The following is a 20,655-nucleotide window of genomic DNA, read 5'->3' as shown; positions in this document are numbered from 1 at the left end:
CTTCCATTCTTGTAAGTAAATGCTCCCCTTCCTCCCTCTTGGCACGCTCTGACTCATGGTGGCACAGCTTCTTCCTCCAGACACTGAGGGCCCAAACCTGAGGCTATGTGCTGGGGTGAGACCTGCCAATGTGGTGTTTTGTTACCCAGTGGCACCCAGAAGGGCTCTCCCAAAGTTTGGGCAACACCGTTTCTATCTCAGTGACAGAAGGGAGAAGGCAGGCAACACAAGGGTTGGGTTCTTGTGCATCCTGGTGTAGGTTCAGGAATAAAATAAAAGCTGCAAACTGCCACAGCCCAATAGTTCATGCTGCTCCCTGCTGCTGGCTTTCCCTGCCATCTCTCTCAAGGCCGGAGCTTACCAAGTTTCTGAGCTGCCTAGGGGCTCCTGTCACCGAGCAAAGAGGTCCTTTAGTCCTTCTTCCTCCTTATGTGTGGGTTGGACTGAGTTTCTAGGGTGTTTGACACTTGCTTGGGTATGATGGTGAAGAACAGCACTAGAGCCTGCTGCCCTCCTGCCACCTGCCTGCTAGCAGCTCTCCGGGCTCAGTCCTTGCAGTGACCTTACGGCTGGTACACCTCACCCCGCTGCTGGACCGCCCCTCTACAGGGGTATATAGGAAACTGGGTGCAGAAAGGCAGCAGAAGCAGAGCTGAGGTGGTGTGATGCCTGTTTCCTTCTCCGTCTGCAGCCTAAAAACTCTTCTCCTGCTGCACTTTGTCTTTTTAGAGTACAGATCAACCCACATCACAAACCAAGGTAGGACAAAGAGCTCTTTTGTTCCAGTCCTTCTGCTGAACTCACAAACCTTGTAGCTGCAGCTGTCACTCCTGGATCTTTCCTGCCTTCACCTTCCCTGTTTCTCACGTGTTCCCATGTCTTCTCCCTGCTCTCCCTTAGCCCATATACCCTTCCTTTCAGCTCTTCCTGCCTCCTCTCATACCTCCCTCTGTCTCCAGACCCATTCTCTGATCCCTGCGGCACCCACCACTGGCACAGGGTGAGGAGAGGCCCCCGAGACCCCGTCCTTGTGTGGTGATCTCCAGGATAGCCATTGCCCCAGCACAGAGGCCCTTGCCTGGGCTGTTCTCTGCGTGCTCCTCACGTAGCTGTGTCACACTGGCAGGACGCTGGCAGACCCTCACACAGGTAAGGTCTCGGTCTTCTGAAACAAGGCCACCTCTTAAATCAACAGCCAGCAGATGTTGGGTTTTCATGGCTTTGTAATTACCAAGCTTACCAGCGCATGGTATAAATAATTCTCTTTATTGGCAAGTTTCAACTATGTGCTCAGCCTATACAAGACACAACGATGCAGAAAGTTCTTGTCCCAGATGAAAGATAAACATTGGGAAAATGGGAGCTAAAGGTAAAAGATAATGAGCGTCATATTTTCAAGTATTACATTCCATTCTGTAGGTGTTACAAACAAGACTGAGGCTCAAAGAAGGATCTGAGTAAGACGGCAATAACCTGGAGACGTCTGCAGCTCTTGTGTGTTCCTGATCCCCCTGATTTTTAGGGCATTCCCTGGCCCAGGTCTGACCAATGAAAGCAAATGTTTGATAATGCGCTGCTATAAGGCTCGCTCGCACGCATTCAGAGGCCGGCACCTAGCTGGCTGCTTGCAAGGCTTCTTTGGAGACATTTTGCCTTCTGGATAATGGAAACTACAGAATCCATGCGGTGCTCAGGAATGGCCTTTGCTGAGGTAGTTTGTTGGCCAGGCAAGCCTCAGTGCCAAATGAATCAGCTGCACGACACAGTGCTGTTGTCTTTCTCCAGGTTCCTGACTCTTCAGCAGAGTTTCTACAAATGTGTCTATCAGAAAACTCTCTGCAGTAACCCAGCAAGGCTGACCTTGCCCCAGATCTTCAGAATCCCAAAGGAGGACAAAATGGAGGTGAAGAAGGGTCAGAACAGTTCTGAAAAGACACAACAAAGTCTGCCCAAAGGGGCATGGTCCACCAGGAAGTGTAATATCAGTATTTGAGTTGGTATCTGAGCAGCTGGCAGAGGGAAGCCCCCAGTGAAAGAGTGAATCTGGTTTGACATCTGAATATGATCTTCTAAAAACACATTTCATTAAAAAAACATATATTCGTCACCAGTGCTTCAGAAGCAAAGAGGGCAGGGGCCCTACTCAGCTGGGAAACAAAAGGAAAGAGAAATATGCACTGCAAAGTCACAGGTATTTTCCACTGCATCCACAGGAGAAGGAGATGTCAGAGTTTACTCCCTGTATTGTGGGCTGCCACAGCATGGTGCGACCAAGAGGGAGACTTCAATGTTGACCATATTGCTTTTTGGGGCTGCCTCTGCATCTGTCCATGGAAGATGATGATTTTGAAGCCAAGGAGGCCAGAATTAGGGTCTATACACCTAGACAGCTGGAATACAGATTTGCTCTCTCAAGCCTGGTCTGTTGGGAGGGATAAAATACCAGGCCATTTTTTCTGCTATCAAAACAACCAATACTGTGCCTGTAAAATTCTTACCTCTTTAATTTCTCAGCAGGTGTCTTTTAGCTCATGTCCCCACTGACAGAAATTCACTTGTTTAAAGGACAAAATCTTTGCTCTGTTCATGCAAACTGTTGGTTCCTCCTACTGCCATGGTGACTCTTGGCTAATGAAGAACCATCTGCACCACTCATCCCTGGAAGGATTGCCTTCACCGCATTTTGCACAGCGCTAAAAGTTCTGCTGGCACTAAACGAAGATAAAGAGGATCTAATGGTAGCACTAATTCTTCTGGCCAGATCACATGCTCGTTTTCAGGCTTTGACCACACCATACTTTTCCAGCTGCTTAAAGAACAGATTGCGAGGAGAAGGGGAAAACTGTTTCTGCAATTCTTATTCTATTTCTGAGCAGTTAAAGCAGCAGGATGACTTCTGAAAGCCCTTAGCACTAGGCTGAGTGCCAGGAACATCTCTGATAGGAGCTTCCTCTGTGGTCTCATCTTCTTCTCCTTTACGAGTGAGACTTAAAAGCCACTTATTTCCCACTAATGACAAGCGATGACATAAGAATTAGTTGTTACCTTTATGGTGGTTTGGAAATACAAAATGCCAGTCATTAGGACAGCTTCTTGAAGAGAAGTTCTAATACCAACTCAGCCTGTCTCAAATGTTGCATGAGAGAAAAACAAAACAGAACAAAACCACAACACCCAACAAATCCGAAAGAAAAGCTTGAACTTAAACTTGTCAAAAAGTTTGAATTTTGCCCTTCATTGGAAACTCTGAGAGCAGGTAGAAAACAGAACAACATTTCCCTCTGTATTTAGCAAACAGCATTTCCCCTTCAACCTCATTGCTGCTAATTGGGCAAAAATTTACTCGTGCCTGTGTACCAACATCAGTGCCAGTGTCAGCACAGCCCTGGGAATGATCTTTGCCTGTTGGCTGATAGTGCTGCAGAGCCAGGAAGGAAAGTGCTCAAACAGGATCAGGGAGCAAAAACTACCCAGCAGCACTGAACAGTTGAGGTCATTTCTCTGCCAAGCAATGATTAACTAAAGGTGTCCTTTGACAGTCTGGAACACAAGGCTGGAAGAAAAGGAGACAAAAGTCTGTACTTAGCTACTCAGTTTCTAAAGACAAGCAGATGCCTTGAAAAAGCAGTAACAGCTGTTTTAACATCTCCTGGCTGGGTAACTATGCTCAGATTTAAATGCAGCTACCAGTGAATTTCATTCCCATCCCTTCCTGAAACAGCAAAGCAAACAGAAGGACTCTCAAGTCTTCCAGCAGCTTACTACATCCAAGGAGTGCAGTGCTCCCAGCAGAGCTCAGAAAATAACACCAGAAAGAAGAACATGAGAACATGAAGATACTGGCTCTTACTGGGAATGTACTTCACAGCTCAGAAGAAGGGGAGTTACCCAAGCAACCAACTAGAGAAGAACCTGGCCAGGATGTGCGATGGTAATGACTTCAACTGGTAATTGGGTTGATGCAAGTAGAACATGTTTAGTTCGATCGGTTTGATCCTACAGCTCTGCTAGCAAATATCCAAACCGTGAGGTGAGGTGATCACAGGTTTACTTAGGTGCACTGGGATGTGCACCTAAGAGTCATTTTCCCAAGCTGCGGATAAACATGAGAACTCAGGATATCAGTTCTGAGCTCAGTTCTGAAAATAGCACACAGTCCTGGGAGAAGTCCTTAAAGGTCAGGAGGGTGAGCAAAGGAAGGGGAAGAGAGCAGCGCCAAGAATCCTGCAGAAGCATGCTTGGCTGCGGCAGCAAGGAGACTCTTTCAGGCTATGTAGCATTTGGAGCATTTGCTACTTCTTTCTCAGAAATGCAGCCCTGAAATGCAAGGCTTTCTCTGTTCCAGAAGGATCAGCGGCTGGGCAGGACTGCCTAATGCACGCTCTGGAGGGCACCACAGCAGGGACCTGGCCTCGTACTGCCTGCGGAGAAGCTCAGCTCTGCTCCCACTGGGAGCAACGGGAGTTTTGCCAGCACTTCCAGTGGAATCAGAGTTTGCCCAAATATTTCCATGCAGCAGTGAAAGCGGGCAGCTCTGTGACATAGCCCTAAGTGACACGAGTCAGTACTCTACGCTGGGACAGACCCCACCACAACAGGAGCACGAGGAAAGCTTTGGTACCTATAGTGAAAAGGCTATGTGCAAGAGATGAACTTCTTAAATAAAGGGTATAATGAAAGTGACTTCAGCCCAACAAACGCTCTTTCATTCTCAAGCTCTAATCAGTCCATATCACAAAAGCATTAAAGCCTTAAGCAAGTACACTGCCAGTGCTTTTCTCTGGGTTACGCACGCATCAAGGAAGGGGGAAGATACGGTAACAGCAGAGACAAGCTAGGCAGATCCTCCACGTGGGGTGAGATCCAGCGCTGTGGATTTGATTCTCTTTAGGGTTTAGCCAGTAGCATGTATGGTATAATCTAGGGAAACTGTCCCGTTGGATCTTAAAACACAAACACAGCAGAATGTCATCATAAATAAGCAAAGTCTGTGTTAAAAAATTCTAAGTACACAGCATTTTCTCCAGTTCTGACACCTTTTTAATAGAAATCACTTGTTTAGGAAACAAATAGCACTTTTGTAATTTTTTTTTTTTTTTTTTTACAATGTTTCTTACCTTGATCTTATTTTAAGTAACACTAGGAAGACCTCAATATCTTTTATTTTCCTTTTTAATTTAAAAAAGTTGTTTTTTTACCCCCAGATACAAAGATTTTGCCCTTGCATAAAAAAACAGTGCCCAAAACGATGACACAAGGACTCACAAAGACTCACTGTATCTCACTGACACTATTACTTCTAATCTATACCATGCAAGGTCCCATCTACCTCTTTAATTAGACTGTCAGCCTGAAAAACAGCTTTTCTATTCCTTATTTAGTTCTTGTTACCAAAAGAAGAGAAAAGAAGTGAAAGAAAAGGACATTTCTCTGTTCAGTTCACACATCTGGGTCATGTGCTACTTTGTTCAGGACAGTTTTGTTGTTTATAAATATAGAAAAGGGTTGGAATCTCATTTTCAAGTAATCGATGCACATTTTCTCTTGGGACACCTCCATCCAACACTCCAAGCTGACCCTGGATTCTGGCCCTCTATTCTCCCATTCCCAACACAGGCTTTCTGGATGAGTGTGAAGATTTGAATCAGTTCTGCAAAGCATGTATTTCTCTGATGTGAAGAAGTACAATTTAACCCAAAGCTGTTGGGACAGTAGGTCTTCAGCCTGTACATGTGCTGGTTACTCAGTGAAAAGTCCATCTCCTTTCCTTTTGTACATCTCCTGTCTAAACAATAGTAAATACTGCTTATTTGATAGCCTTGTCCCTTCTGGGCACTGGGATTTGATAATTTATATTTCTGGTTTTTTTTTGGTTTAATAGTACTGAGAGTTTAGAAACAGGAAAAGCCCACAGGCTCTTTGGACTTGTTTTTGTTTTCCCCTAGCTAAACAAACTGTTCTGCAAATAAGGATTTGAAACCTGCTCTCCTCCCTTATCCCTGCTCCTCACCCCAAACAAAAATAAAACAAACCTATAGTGGCTGTGGAGGCTGCTGCAGGCACACACTGGTGTAAAATATAGAGAGAGTAAATATATTATTTCACTTGGCATGGTGCTGGCAAAGAACCCCCAGCTGGCACTATTCATGTATCATGATCCAAACTTTGCATGTACACACAGAATAAGAAGGATCAATTGGCAAACTCCGGTGCCGCCTGGCACAAGCATCTTCACGCTCTCTCTGGAACCAAAGAACTAAAGAATTCTGCACTTTCCAGAAGAAATCCGGTTTTGCTTTTCTAGAGTTTTGTTATTTCGCTTCTCCTCCTCGCCGCCACCTCCCCTGGCTCCTTCTGAGCTTCACTGTGTTATTTAGTCTCATCGCCCTTGTTACAGTTCACCATGCAGCTCTGGGAAGGGGAGGGGGCTAAGGTGGAGGTGGCAGCATTAGTATTGTTAGTGGAGTCCATGCCATTGGAGATGGCTACTGAATTGACCTCAGAGTTTATGGGTTTTGAAAGGTCGATGCCTTGGATGAGGCGGATCAGCTGTTTTACCTTCTCCAAGGAGCTGTGCATCTCCTTCTGTTTTGCAAGGATGGTATTCTTCATTTCCATGCATTTCTGCAGCAAAACAGAAAAGCAATGCTAAGTTCAAGCTTTACCCTTGTAGGAATGGAAGCAGGCAAGAGAAGGAATTCAGCATTCGCGGATCTAAATGTAAGTACTCAGAAAAGACTGCAGCTGCAACGTTACCTGTAATTTCAGACTAGAAGAAAAGAAGGCTCAGAGCTGCGTTCACGGCATTCATATTTGCAAGCTAAGGAACTAAACTGTCTGTACATAGCTGCCCCCCAATAAGGTCCTTTAATCCCAAGGCGCCCGGCAAACCAACACAGACAGTTCCATCCTCTTGGGTTCCTTTTGAAGGGAAACTTCCAAGTACGTGTTCTTATTTTTCTGTTAGCACTGCATTGCTGGAATTTCTTTAGCTCGGATATGCAAACTCAGGCATCCTATCACAGCTGACTGCTGACTGTGTGCACGCCATTAATGGGATACAGTCCTTGCTTTTACATACACTTTTAACAGGAACATTTCCTCTTCTTACTAAATAAAGGGCACTTGAAATGAAAAACAAGCCCTTTTTCACTTGAAAATCTTATTTTGTGGCCACTTCATTCTCTTGGAAGCAGTAGTAACCTAGGTAGCTCCTAAGATAAGAGCCAGAGTACGATAGCTTAAATGAATGCCCACAAGTGACGTTTCAAGAGTGAAAAACTGCTTATATCTATATTTGAAACCCTCAGAAAGAAAGAGATGGTAGCTATTTTGCACCCATAACTTTCAGCATCTTACACAGAGATGGCAACCTTCTTATATTTTTCAAGTCTTTTATTCACACTGATCTCCAGACACTCTTATTTTCAGTTTTACTGTTTTCACATGCAGCTCTTGGCATCACAAGAACATTACAAAATTTAGATCTAATGTGTCTTTGTTTGATGGTTCTAATTAAAGTGTAAACAACGGCTTGATCATGGAAAAGACACCATTCTCCTTACCTACTATCAATCCTTGCAAAGGCTTGCTTCTGCCTCTGTGTAATATGACTGAGAAGCAGCACCAGTGCTGCTCAGTTTATGTCCAGCTACTGCTAACCAGAAGATGACAGACTCCAGACCTGCCAGCCAGCACCTCTTACCACTTGCTCACAATTGTTTTAATTGTATCATTAGCATTTAGAGGTCTTTAAACATGGGATGTTTACTTTTCGTCTAAGAGGTAAAGACACACAGACAGTGCATCTACATTGGAAAAAAAAAACAAGTCTGTACTTACATACCCAGCTTTACACAAGCTGCCACATAGGTTTTAGTATTTTTCATGTTGTGATACTGACTTAGGCCATGCTAAGCGGGGGGGGCTCAAACTTTGCACAGGCAACTCAAGAGCCCAATTTGCATATTAAGAGCAAATTAATACGTATGCACAGTTACTGTCATAAATTTAGGAGAACAGTACTGCTTCTAGTCAGAAGTATGACACTGTTCGATTAGTAATATGCAGAGGCTTGCTGACTCTCCAGCCAGCATGTCAAGAACCCAAGAGACAGTTGTGAGAAAATGGTCACTTTTGTATTAGGAATATCTGAAGAGAGCACCAAGTAACTCTTACTACACACAGAGGCCCAATCATTCAAACTCAAGTGAGGCACTAGAGAATTAGAACTCATCTGCTGCCCACAGACAATATTGCTGTGGGTCGTGTTTGTCACCTGCTGATATTATAGGTCACTGCATTCTACAGTATATGGTCAGGAGGGATCATGTACGAGTGTCTCAGATTGTATGTCACTTGTATTTCATTCCTGATCCCAAAAGTCCTACAAAAGCAGAGTCCTAAAAGAGCCCATTCAATCCTCAGTAAAACCAGTGGAAGATAAGTCTAGTACGTGGGCTCTGCAGTTTTCTATCTGCATTCTGACACCAGAACACCGGTGCAGATTTATCTGGGAGGGTGATACTCACTGTTATAGAATTGCTGAGCTGTTTGACCTTCTGCTCTAGTTGTTCTCTTTCCTGTTTTAAATCTGAACTCCATTTAAGTAGTTTCTGTTTTTCTTCTTCTTTTGCTGCAAAACAGAATATTAATCACCTCAAGAAATAATATTTAAAGTCTTCCTGTTACCACTGTGGATATAAGCTCTAAACTGTTTCATTTAGAGTATTACTGAAGTAAATTCAACCACGTTTGCAATAAATCACAAGCAAAATTTCACTTGCACATGCAAGTATCACAAAAAGCTTAAGAGTTTGGACTGCCATTATCACTTCAATGATTAAGTTCTTCCTCTTTAATTTCCTTTTGAAAAGGAAGTATCATGCTGTCCCATTCCCTCAATAACATTTTCCAGTTTTAAAACTGAAACCCATTGCTCCCCATTTTCCTACCTGCTTTATACGCAATATATGAATGAACAATTGCTAAAGTTCCTGGCCATGGGATTGCTTCTTCTTTCTTTAACATCTGAAAGAAAAGTGTGTAGAGATTTAGCTGGTAAACAATCTATCCCTAAGAAAAGAAAAAGAAGAAAGGGAAAAAACAATGGATTTTCTCTGTGGCTATCATTAATCTGAGCTCTGTTAACATGAAGCTTTGCAGACCTGCGCTGAGATTTAACAGAGGGAATTATTCACAACTTATTGTAGCTCCCACAAAGGAGGCCTGTTTCTTACAAATGTCAGCATATTCTCAAATTCCCTCCCATAGCCACAAATAAACTAAGAAAAAGAACAACTTAAAAGAGGAATGAAAAGATAATGCATCTGAACTGAAACTTGCCAGGAGACATAAACATTATTGCATGGTTTGGACAAATTGCTGATCTCAGTTGTTCTGAGAGAAAACTTTTCATGTCACAGAGCAGCTTCCATACCACACATTTAAACAACACTCTTCTGGGCTAATAACACATCAAACTGTCCTATATGCCCTTCGTATCAGAACTGTCTTAATAGAATCATCAAGCCCTCTTTATATAAGGATAAGAACCATTTATGTATTTAAGTGCCTTCCTCACATATTCCTTCCTAAGGAGCTTTAATTTGAGAAGAAAAATGTATTGTGTCTTTTTAATAAGTGAAGCAGAGGGATGTTTCAGGAGATAGAGGACTTGGTCACTTTTCAGTAAAATAACTCAGATATTTCCCAGAATTCTGTGGGAATGTATTACAGAAATACAAAGAGGAAGGATATGCCATAGTTCACAAGAGCAGGAATGAAAAAGTGGTAATACTTCCTCCTCATTTGCAATGACTGACCAAGCCACTTGAATTTTGCATTCCTGTTCCTCTGAGCAGCACATAATATACCAGGTTGTATTCTTACCTTACCATCTGGCCATGTGTGTGACTAAGCAATATGCTAAACCAGACAGAACACTAACAGCTTCAGGCTGCTGATTAACAGCAATCCTTTGCAACTTCTGAAGTGCCACATAAGGTTACGAATACCCTGGTTTACTTCTTTGTCTTGTCATTTCAAGTATAAACAAAATATTAAAATATCATCTGTTCACTTCAGTTATGTACTTTGAATAAAGAAGGACCAAAGTATTTGCCCATTCTCATTATGCTGATGCTTGACAATATTGCTAGAGAGATCACTGAAGACAAAGTCTCTGATGCCTGATTTATATAAGAAAAGAGAGGTTTGTATTTTCTCAATCTATTGAGGCAAGCTCGTACAAACACTTGATATATTTATCCAAAAGAACATACCAGTGACTTTTAAAGAAACAAGTTCAGATGAACAGGAGCATTTCTATGGGCAATAGAGAACCTTTCCCAAAAGTCTGTGTGCTTTGGCCCAACAAAAGACTGAAAACACACAGGTAACAAATAAGGATCCCAAGTCCAGAAGGAAGACATAGGTAATTAGATCAAATTTACACAACCCTTACTGCAGATCAGATAGATTGGTTCAGTGTCAGTCTGTCTTGATGTAAGTAAGCCAAGCGATGCGGTTGTTTCCTTTAACTTGGAAAAATCCTTGCAGTGCATTGTGTATAACTCTCTGTCTGTTAAACAGTACCTGGTCTTGACATTTGGGACAGATCCACATGCCCTTGGGAATGGTTTTCAGAGGCGGATCCAGACAGTCCAGGTGATAAACACGTGAACATGTGTCACACATCAGCAACTGCCCACTTTTTCTGCAAACACTGCAAAAATCCTCATGGATATCGCCCTATAAAAATCAAGGGGAAGGGGTGAGGGTCAGAAAAAGAGAGGAAGAAGGTAAAAAAGTGAATTTTGACCTTTGACATCTACATCCTTGTTAAATGCAAAGTTTACAACACAACTATTTCTAAGGGGATTCCAAACGATCAAGCCCTTTATAGGAGGTGAAACAGGAAAATCAGGCAGGACATCAGAAACACATCAGTCATCCCAAACAGTGCCTTCCTAAGGTAAGATATTATAGCAAACACTCATCACCATACATTCTCTTAACACATAGTAACCCATGGCCTATCTTATTTTAGATTCCCCTCCCCCTTACCCTGCTTGTTTTTGCTTAAAATGATGAGCTACCCACTTTCTTAACCCTTCTCATTTCTGAATGTAAGCACAACTCCAGTTTGGGAATGCTGATGAGGCGGTCTCTTGCCAGTAATTATATGTAAGAAACCCCAGTGGAGTGACTTAAAAGAACACTGTCAAATATTCAGGTCACCTTTAAAAATGAAAGTAGAAGGAAAAGGTGCTCTGCTTGTAAATGAAAAAGAACAAAATGAATTACACTCTGGAGACAATTCTTTTTACTTCACAGAGGCTACCTCGAGTTGCACCAAAAAAGCTATGACTCAAAATTCTCTCATTTTCTATAGGCAGTGGCTTATGTTTCATCGCTAGCATAGGCTGTGAGAGCCAAGATGAAGGAATACCCAAGAGAGATTTTCTAGGAGTTTTCTTTTTTGGAAAGAGTTGAAAACATTACTAATATCTCTTGGCAAAATCTAGTCCGACTTACTACTGTATCACTATCAGAGATATTTCTTTTCTGCATGCATCAACTCCCCAGAAAGAAAGGTCTAATTTTTGTCACTTTTTCTTCTCTCTTTCTCTCTCCTCCTGTTACTCCCATCTTATGCTCGGGTTGGTATTTGTGTTCATGTTTGTTTTCACTTTGTTCTTTGGATAAAAGTACACAGAGGCATGGAAGAAAAATGGGTTAGCGCCCATAGAATAGGAAAGGGGCATCGGAACCCTCTTCTTTCTCACCTGTGGCTTGTTCTGACAGCTTGACATATTCTAGGCCCTGTCTGGAGTCTGAAATATGCACTTCTCACTGACTTTAGTCAAAAGCTTCACACAGACAACATCCTCAAAGACTATAATCTCAGAATGTGTGTGCTCAGTCTAACTGCACACATACTCTCCCTCAGTATACAGGCATTATCAGTGCTTGCAGTGCTTCATTTTGAGCCGTACAGTCTTTTCATGCGTGTAAGTTCCATTATCTTGGAATGATACCGGACTTGGCCATGCACTTACAACATTAAGTTGCCAGACAAGAAAAATGATGCTAACCTCTACTACGGATAAAATATTAAACATACTAGAAGAATGAGACACAGGCAGTCTGCTAAGGCTCCTACTTCCTGACTCTGTTGCTGATGAGGCCTTTCTTTGAAGGGAACACTATGCTTCTCTTAATTCCCAAGGTTAGCACTGATGCTGTGTTTTGTAAAAGACCAACCTTCGGTGAATTATCAGTGCCATTTTTTGGTTCTGGCAGCTGGGTTATGGTATTATTTCATACTTTAACACCACAGAGCTCTTTGGTGTTAACAGAAGAATGAAATGAGTGACATTTCATCCCTCCTCTGAAGTGATCTGCGTAACCAGGCTGGGAAGAGCTTCTTTTCCTCCATTATGCATTCTGCAAACACAAGTGAGGAAAGGAAGGCAGGCAGCAGGTGCCAGAGAAGCTAAACCAAAATCCTCTGCAACCTAAGGAAATTCTCACAGTCCAGAAGAAAATTCTCATTCTAGAGAATTATATGTGTTGTTAAGATGCCTTTGGCTGCCATTAATTACAAATGGCATTTGGTACCTGGCTGAGGTGCCTAACTAGTGCTATTAAAAAACCCAAACTGATACATCTAATATCTTGCAGAAAGAGACCTATACAAGAGGTGCGTTTTGTTGCTTCTTGAAGAGGAGACATGAAGAAATTTAGGTCCAAAGCCTTTTAAATTCAACAGAACATCATAAAACCAGTAGTGATATACTGGTCAGTGTGCAGTGTTTCTGAATGCATCAGAATGGCAGCACACACGCACAAAATCCATCATCCTATTTTGGTTCATCAAAACAGTAATGCAAATTTCCTGGTATTCCCTCAAAATTAGTAACTGGACATTAAAAATAAAAAATCCAGCCAATGCTCGATTCCAAAGAAAGATCCCAGGTTTTAAAGACAGTTAATAATGTATGCATGAAGGGAGCTGGATTTGATGTTGTGACATGCACCCCACTAATCTCAGCTTCTGGCCCTGCTCCCTGAAGGCTGTTTGCAGCCAACTTATGTTAGAGCAGAGCTCGCTGACGAAGCTCTAACATATGTTATAGGCAGAAGATGCTGAAGAGTAATTTCAAAACAGTGTGAATATAAAAGGTAATTTAAGGTCACTATTCGCTCTATTTCCTCTTCCAAGATAATGGGAAAGTAAATAAAAGCTTTCTGAACAGCTAACATTTTCCTTTATTTTTATACGGTATCTACAGCAATAAGGCCTGGCTTTTGGCAGTACAACAGAACAATACGATATCAAATCCACAGTATGTGTGTATAGCTTATGTGTTTGAATGTGGACATGTATATATACATTTCACTAGAATAACATGGTAAATCTAAATTTTCTGAATTGTGCAAGACCACATTAATAAAGATTATCATAATAGGTATGCGTGCTATAAGTGACTCAATTATCACAAGCAATAATAATCTAGGCATTCTCGAACATTTATGAGCTTGACTTCATGGTCTGAATGTTCTCCAACACTCTGCTCAACTGTAACATTTATTAATTTACTAATAAAAAGGCATTTTGTGACCACAGGCTTGAACCATTGCTAGAATAGAGATTTCTAGACAGAAAACAGTTTTGCATTATTCATTCTGCTGAGTAACAGACTATCAAAGGCAATTGCTGTCTTCCAGGTGAATATGCTATTGTGTGAGGGAGAATCACCCATAACCAAGTGGTTCACAGCCAACTTCAAGTCAGAAAAAGAAAAAGAAAAAGAAAAAAAAAAAAAAAGCTTTGTTCAGCCCTGCCTGTTATTATTTCCCTCCTTTTCCCAGGCTCTGTTCTCAGTTTCTACCCCTCCACCCTTATCTCCACTCCCATCTCAAGTTCCTCCCTTCAGAATTCACCTCTGTCACTGAGAGGATGACAATTCAGAAGAAAGGCAAAAAGCCATTCTGGGCTGTGGTGATGAATGCTTGGTCAATTTTCCCAGGTTGGCTAAAAACAAAGTTTTTTCAGGTACCAAACATCAAATTTCCATTCTACAGCCTATAGGAATTAGACTTTCCAAATAAATGAGTGTAAAAATGTTTTAAAGATGGGAAAAATCGCAGTTTTCTTCTTTAATTGCCTGGGAAACAGCTGAAAGGTTTTAACTGAGACTTTTAAAATAACTTTTTACTTGGGCATGTACGTATCATGTTTTCACTCTATATGGTCACCAAAAGCTGAAGGAGTAACAACAGGAAGCATTTTTTATTCTACCTGGAATAAATACATCTTTCTATATTTCGACAAACACAGATTTGTAATTAATGAATACTGAAACAATCCATCAGCTAGGTCTGAACACTATCCAAACTGAGAAAATTCAGGGCATTCAGAACGAGATTAGAATGCTACAAGAATTCTCCATTCTTGATTTAGCCTGCTGTCACCAGGCAGAGCAAGAAAACAGGACACCACCGCATTATACTGTTTTGAGAGCTCTTATACAGTAGGAAATGACCATACAAAAGTCAGAGATGGAAAAGATCTAACACATTATCCAATCCTTCTCATGGGGCCAATAAGAAAAGAAAAAAAAAAAGCTCTCTCCAGCATGTTTACTTGTCAATTTTACTGGTTACTTTTAGAAGTCCCCAGAGATGGAGCTGGCACACCCTCCCTCTGTGGGGCTGTTCCACAGTCTCTTTCATCTGACTGTCAGCAAAGGGTTTTTATAGCTGAGTGCTATTTTGCTCTCAGAAGTAACTACACAAAAGCGCACCTTCTAATTTCACATACATATTCCCTGTGTATCAGAACTGCATCTATTTATTTCTATGACTCAAACACACTTCCACTATTTCTATTTCTGTTGCCTCTGCAGAACAAATACCGTTCAGAAGCAACAAGATGGCTTCTGTTGCCTCTTCTCCATGGCCAATAGTTTGTCCCTTGGTCTATGCTCTTCAAGTGGTGAAACTGCACAGGTGAAAATAAAACCACCCAACTCAACGCTTCTATAAAGTCCATTTCAAGTTGCTGGCTCTCAATTACACACAGTATTACATAAAAAAGAAGCATACAAACAAACAAACCTAGATCTCTTATTCGTGTGAATAAATAAGCCAGTATCTTTTTATTTTCAAACTGTCCCCAGTACTTAGTAGTTACTAAAAGGCAAGCACTTTACTGGAAGTACACTACAACTCCTGACAAGTTTTGTACAATGAATTACTTCACTCGGTCATTGTACACTTTTAGACAAACCATACTGTCCATTCATTACATTGTGTCAGACCTACACAGTAACTCTCATCAACTTTCCCTGCTATTTCTTTTCAGAAACTTACGCACAGCCTTTAATTTTTTTCTTAATGCTTTTGGCAAGAAACAGAAACAATGAAATAACTGGGTCATCCTCAGCAACTTTAAAAAAGGCTGAGCTTTGAGGGGCAAATCTTTGTTTCTAACTTAAAAAAAAAAAAGATATTTCCTTCTTTATAAATTATGAAAAAATGAGCAGATTTCATTTGAGACAGATTTTGTGAAGCATAAACATAGCAATTGTACATAGCAATGTATTCTACCAATGTAGCTGAACTGCCATAACCAGTGCAGTGAACAACTGCTCCTGGCTGTCTTGGGTGATCCGAGTTGTTTTCCTTCTCTCATTACTGAAACATCACAACTTTCTGTTATTGTGGTCTGTAAGTAATATTTTCCATTCTCTCCTTTCCCCTTTATCACGGATGACAGATTCAATTCAGTCAGACAAGATCTCAAACACGGCACAAAGGAAATGAGCTCATCTAGCATGCCTAGTGCCTCCCAGTGTTTCAATCCACCGCACGTTATAAATAAAATCTCTACAGGATAAGAACGTAGGTGCAGGAGGAAAAAGGAAGGGTGTTAAAAGGAGACTAGATGGTTTCACTGCACTGAACCAGGACAAAGGATGAGTGTGACTAAAGAAACAAAATCTGCAATGATTTGCCTTGTGATTGTTTCTGCATATCTTCCCAAAAGTAACCTCCCTCCCCAAGAATTACTTACGTCTGTGGAGCTGGGGCTAGGCAGGGACACAGGCTGAACAGCCGCGGGAAAAGTAAATGTGGTCTCTGTCTTTTCATTTTCAGGGGAGTCGGGATAACTGGACAGAGGGGACGTGGGCGTCAAAGCCCCAAACCCCAGCACCGTGTTGTACTTAGGTGGACGACCTACATATTAACAAAAGGGAACAAACAAACAAACAAACAAACAAAATCTTACATACCTTTGGCCAGTGGTCCTCATTGGCTAGCATGAAAAAGGAAATGATGTAGCACAGAGAGGAAGTTAATAAAAAAGTTACAAGTGGAAGGACAGAAGCAAAGATTTAAACATTTTTAAAGAAATATTTAAGTAGAATTTTGCCAGGAAAGAATATTTAAAAGATGTATTTCAGAAGGAAATAGAAATAAGTTCTGTAAGAAGGTCAAAGAACTACTCCCTCAAAAGCAGTTTGCGGACTCCTAGAAACAAGGCTAATCAGTTTTTAGGGAAAATATGTTGGCACCAAAGCTAGATAGAAGCCACAATAACTACTATGAAATCCTTCCTACTGCTATCCCACACATTCCTATCTTTCTACTGCCAGCATAAACCTACACAAAGGTTAAGTCCTATCTCAGAGACCAACACTCACCATTCCAACCCCATCCTTTTCTGCTCATTTTTTAAACCCACTCACCCACAGATCAGTACTTTCTACTTTACTGGTGCATCTTTTAAATTAGGGTGCCTCAAGAAAAGTCCTGTTGTGTGACTCATAACCCCAGCACTACCAGTTGTAATCTATCGTTGGTCTTAAAATGTGACTCTCCTCAGACTCTGTGTTTTTTCTTAACCTTTCTCAGTCTAGTTTGTTTGACTATGCACAACTCCTATATGCTCCTTCAGATTAGCAGAAGTGCAAAATGTGTCTGTAACTATTTTCATAAAATTATGTATGCAAAGTAAGAGAGTAAAAAACAATATGTAACCATCATTTCTGCTTCCCTTCTCCACAGTAATTTATGACTATGTAAACATAAAGGACTTAGAATAATTCCCCAGATCTTATGTTTACAGATTGTCAGTCCATACCCATTAACATGCTAAACCTTGCATTTAAGGTCTGGATATGTTCCAGAACTAAGTATGTCCTTGGAAATGGATTTCTGATAGTGATGTCCATGGCTGAAATTTCTGACACGCTCAGCACCAACTCAAGCTCTCAAGGGCACATGCTTGCATAAGCTTTACGGCTAATATACTGCTGTTCTAAATCACAGAATAAATGTATTCACCCAAATCTTCTATCAGTTAAAAATGCACGCTACTAATTTGGTGCTAATAGAAGGTGCAGGCGCACAACAGTGTGTGAGAAAAAAAAAAAAAGACAGTAAAACAGCAGTCAGCATGCATAAACAGGCTAAGAGAATATCAAGCACAAAAGCATGCAATCCCTTTCACTGATGCATTAATTGTTCACGATGACTTGTAAAATAGAATTAAGAAATGATTACTAGAAGTAGGAACATCTGTTTATCCACAGAACAAATGCAACGCTCTATCTCTGTAAAATTCATACCATACTATTAGAAAAAAAAATCTTTTTTTAATGCGACTAGAAGATAGTGGTGCATACCGATGTGCTTTATTCAAAACAGCACAAGGGTCAGCCCTGTCACATTGCCTTCTGGACTGACAAAGTTTGTCAAAGAAAGTATACATCAAATGAATATTTGACATTGCAGCAAAAAAGAAATCATAATTGAACTGGTCAATTCTATAGTTGACTGCACAAGTTCTTAAGAACTGCAGAAAATCATAAAATCAGGAAAAATTGTTCTATATGTGTGGTTGATGCCTTGTATGAAAACCTGTATGAATTCTGTGCTATGTTGTGCTGACTCATGTCTTTCAACATAACATAAGTATTAAAATTTCAACTATTTTTACAGAAGAATTTGGACTGAAGAATGCTGCATACCTATACAAAAGATCATATTCCATTCCTGGACAAGTGGCACTCTGCTTGCAGTAAAGTGCTCAGAAGGAGCAAGATAGTCTTTCTCGAGACAAATTCTTTCCAAGGAACCATCTCTGCTCCCACTGGGGAACAAGCTTTTCTCACACTAAGTTTCCTCTCCTACTCAGAGCACAGACACTCCTTCCACAACCACCTTCTTCTTGACAGCAGCAATACAATTTAGTTATTAAAAAGAGAATCTCGACAGCAGCTTTATACCTCTAAATGATGTTCAGACATCTCACCTTTCACTTTGCTCTATTTTTGTGGGGGAAGGTGAAACTGAAATGAAACACTGAGCTGCTTAATAAAACCTGCTATGCTAATCCCTGGAAGTCAAGATCTGTGTCTACCATGGAAATTTACTAGACAAATGAAGTACTGTAAAGTCCTTCTTCGTTTTGCCCTTCAAATGAACAAGGGGACTGCAAATGCAAGATGGAGGAAGAGGCACAGAGCAGGAAGACATGTCTAAGTATACCTCACCTCTTTTACGCGTTCCAGGATGCATTGTGCTGTTCAGGTACGTGACTGCACTCTTCTTGCGCTGCAGGGGAAAACACGACCATTTTAGCTGGCTAACATTTTTGCAACAACTATATAAAATAGCTGATGAACAGCAAGGCAGCACTACATATGATTACCAGCTGTTCTGTTTTCTGGAGCACAGCTTCAGAGAAGTTAGCTTTTTTACACTACTTCTGACCTCTGGACTGCTTCAGTCCAGTATGCAAGCTGACCTAATGGTTAAGACTAACACACACTGCCATTTAATTTCAGTTTTACATAGGAGAAGGCAGAAAAGGACATAAATATTGTAAGAACATCCCAACGTGCCTCCTGATTAAAAATCTAAGGGTTGTATCATTGCAATGGCCATCTGAATTACAGACAACAGCTACCCTGTCTTGTCAGAGGTAAGATGTCTTGATTGTCATGGTGGTGTGGTGGCAATGTGGCAGAAAACAAGCTCAGAATGGAAGGACTAGCTTCCCCCAGCAAGAGATCAATACCTCAGGCTCAAAAACAGCTCCACTGTATACTGGATTTGCTGTTGTTCTTCTTTTCCTCTCTTGTCGCTTACTTTGGATTTCTTGAAAAACAAAGCATTCACTCAGGTTAGAAAACAACAGACCCTAGAAATTATGAGTTTCTAAGAATGCAGTTTGCATGTGAAGATTTCTACAGAACCATTCATGCTCAACAGAGGAAACTTTATCATGCTTCTAATTTCTGCAGGTTTGGAACTAACAGCTGACAAAAAGTACAAGTATAGTGCTCAACTAATTCACAAAATGACCATCATCTTCTCTCTAAATAAGAGTACTTCAGGATTAAGACTTTTTATACTGGCAGTCAGTGTAATTGGGAGCTCAAACTAGAAGCCTCTGATAACCTTGTCAGTACCTAAAAATAAACACAGTACAGAAATACACAAGCTGTTGCAACGTTAGGCTGTTCTTCAATGTATAGGATTAAGAAAACACATTATAATCTATTAATTCATTTCCTTTACAGATTACAGTCCCATGAAATCATGAAGGAAATGAGAAATCCAGATGTGGATTACTGTAAAATTATCCATGGCATAACTTTGCAGATACAGAGGCTGTTTAGAATGCAACAACATTGTCACAAATTTCTTTCCTACCATCAAAGCATGCACTTTCTTTCCCAACACTGATCCTTCTGATCTCAGCTGCATAAGCAACTGCTTTGCTTCCATGTAATAAGGAGAATAAAAGATGTGCAAGAGACCAGTTAGATCTAGAGTACAGACATCCCAAAAGCACTTCTGTATAAGAAAATACTACACTGAATACAGAAATATGTTGGACTTGTAATTCCCATTCAGAATGACTATGAAACAAAGAGCTCAAGAACCAGCTTAAGATTTTTTCTTTTTACCTTCCAGATGGTCGTGAGTAACTAGTCCTAGAGACACCATGAAGGCAAGTTTCTGTGAGAGAAGAAAGAGAAAAATACAGAGAACATGACAGTTCTGATTGTTAGGATAAGGTACTTTATTTAGGCCCCTTAAAATCAGTTGACAGGTAACTAAGCACCCAAAATGTTACTAATAATGCTTTGCTTCCATAACTCACTTTTCATTTATATATGCTAATTTGGGAACCTAGGCTGATACACAGGGAAATGTCAATTGCTTATGATCACCAAGTTGGCAGAGCCAGGAACAAGAAAGCAGTTTCTTTGCTTCCAGTACACTGAGATAACTATGTGATTGGTTCTTAGTAAATGCCAACACAGTTTGCTTGCCAGTAAAATATTACTGGCTACAGAATCATCTCCATATTACTGCAGACTATAAGGAGCAAGTCTGTTACGCAGTTTGATTAGGGCTATGGCTTTCTCAAGGGATTCTAATTTTAATGCAAGAAGTGCACAGACATCTAAAAATCAGAATTTGTACTGACAGTAGCTAATCTCACATTACAAATAGTCAGCTTGAATCTATTTAAAAAAAAAACCAAACATTTAGTTGTAATCAGTTTCAGAGCTCAACATGGCAGAAAGGCTCTAAGAAATAGCCATTTTGGCTTTTCCATCTCCC

General features: G+C 40.9%; 1 protein-coding gene across 12 annotated transcripts in view; it reads right to left on the bottom strand.

The window, feature by feature from the left end:
* Positions 1-1,247: 1,247 nt before the first annotated feature.
* The window catches only part of PHF21A (PHD finger protein 21A), a 124,081-nt gene continuing 104,673 nt past the window's right edge, over positions 1,248-20,655 (bottom strand). For 9 of the 12 annotated variants that reach the window (XM_042878148.1, XM_042878402.1, XM_042878549.1 and 6 more), the window contains 8 exons: positions 19,992-20,043; positions 19,097-19,176; positions 18,570-18,630; positions 16,085-16,248; positions 10,597-10,752; positions 8,955-9,030; positions 8,532-8,635; positions 1,248-6,624 (listed from right to left, as the gene is read on the bottom strand). In XM_042878148.1, coding sequence (XP_042734082.1) covers positions 6,370-6,624; positions 8,532-8,635; positions 8,955-9,030; positions 10,597-10,752; positions 16,085-16,248; positions 18,570-18,630; positions 19,097-19,176; positions 19,992-20,043 — 948 coding nt within the window. In that variant the 3' untranslated portion in view covers positions 1,248-6,369. Of the gene's footprint in view, positions 6,625-8,531; positions 8,636-8,954; positions 9,031-10,596; positions 10,753-16,084; positions 16,249-16,304; positions 16,328-18,569; positions 18,631-19,096; positions 19,177-19,991; positions 20,044-20,655 lie in introns of all 12 variants that reach the window. The other 3 variants (XM_042878810.1, XM_042878994.1, XM_042878904.1) reach the window with 1 other exon arrangement.

Source organism: Lagopus leucura, unplaced genomic scaffold (assembly GCF_019238085.1).
Source record: "Lagopus leucura isolate 7727_CA_CO unplaced genomic scaffold, USGS_WTPT01 Super-Scaffold_1, whole genome shotgun sequence".
Classification (NCBI taxonomy): domain Eukaryota; kingdom Metazoa; phylum Chordata; class Aves; order Galliformes; family Phasianidae; genus Lagopus; species Lagopus leucura.
Note: the sequence above shows the minus strand (reverse complement) of the source record. Positions and strands in the feature narration are given on the sequence as shown.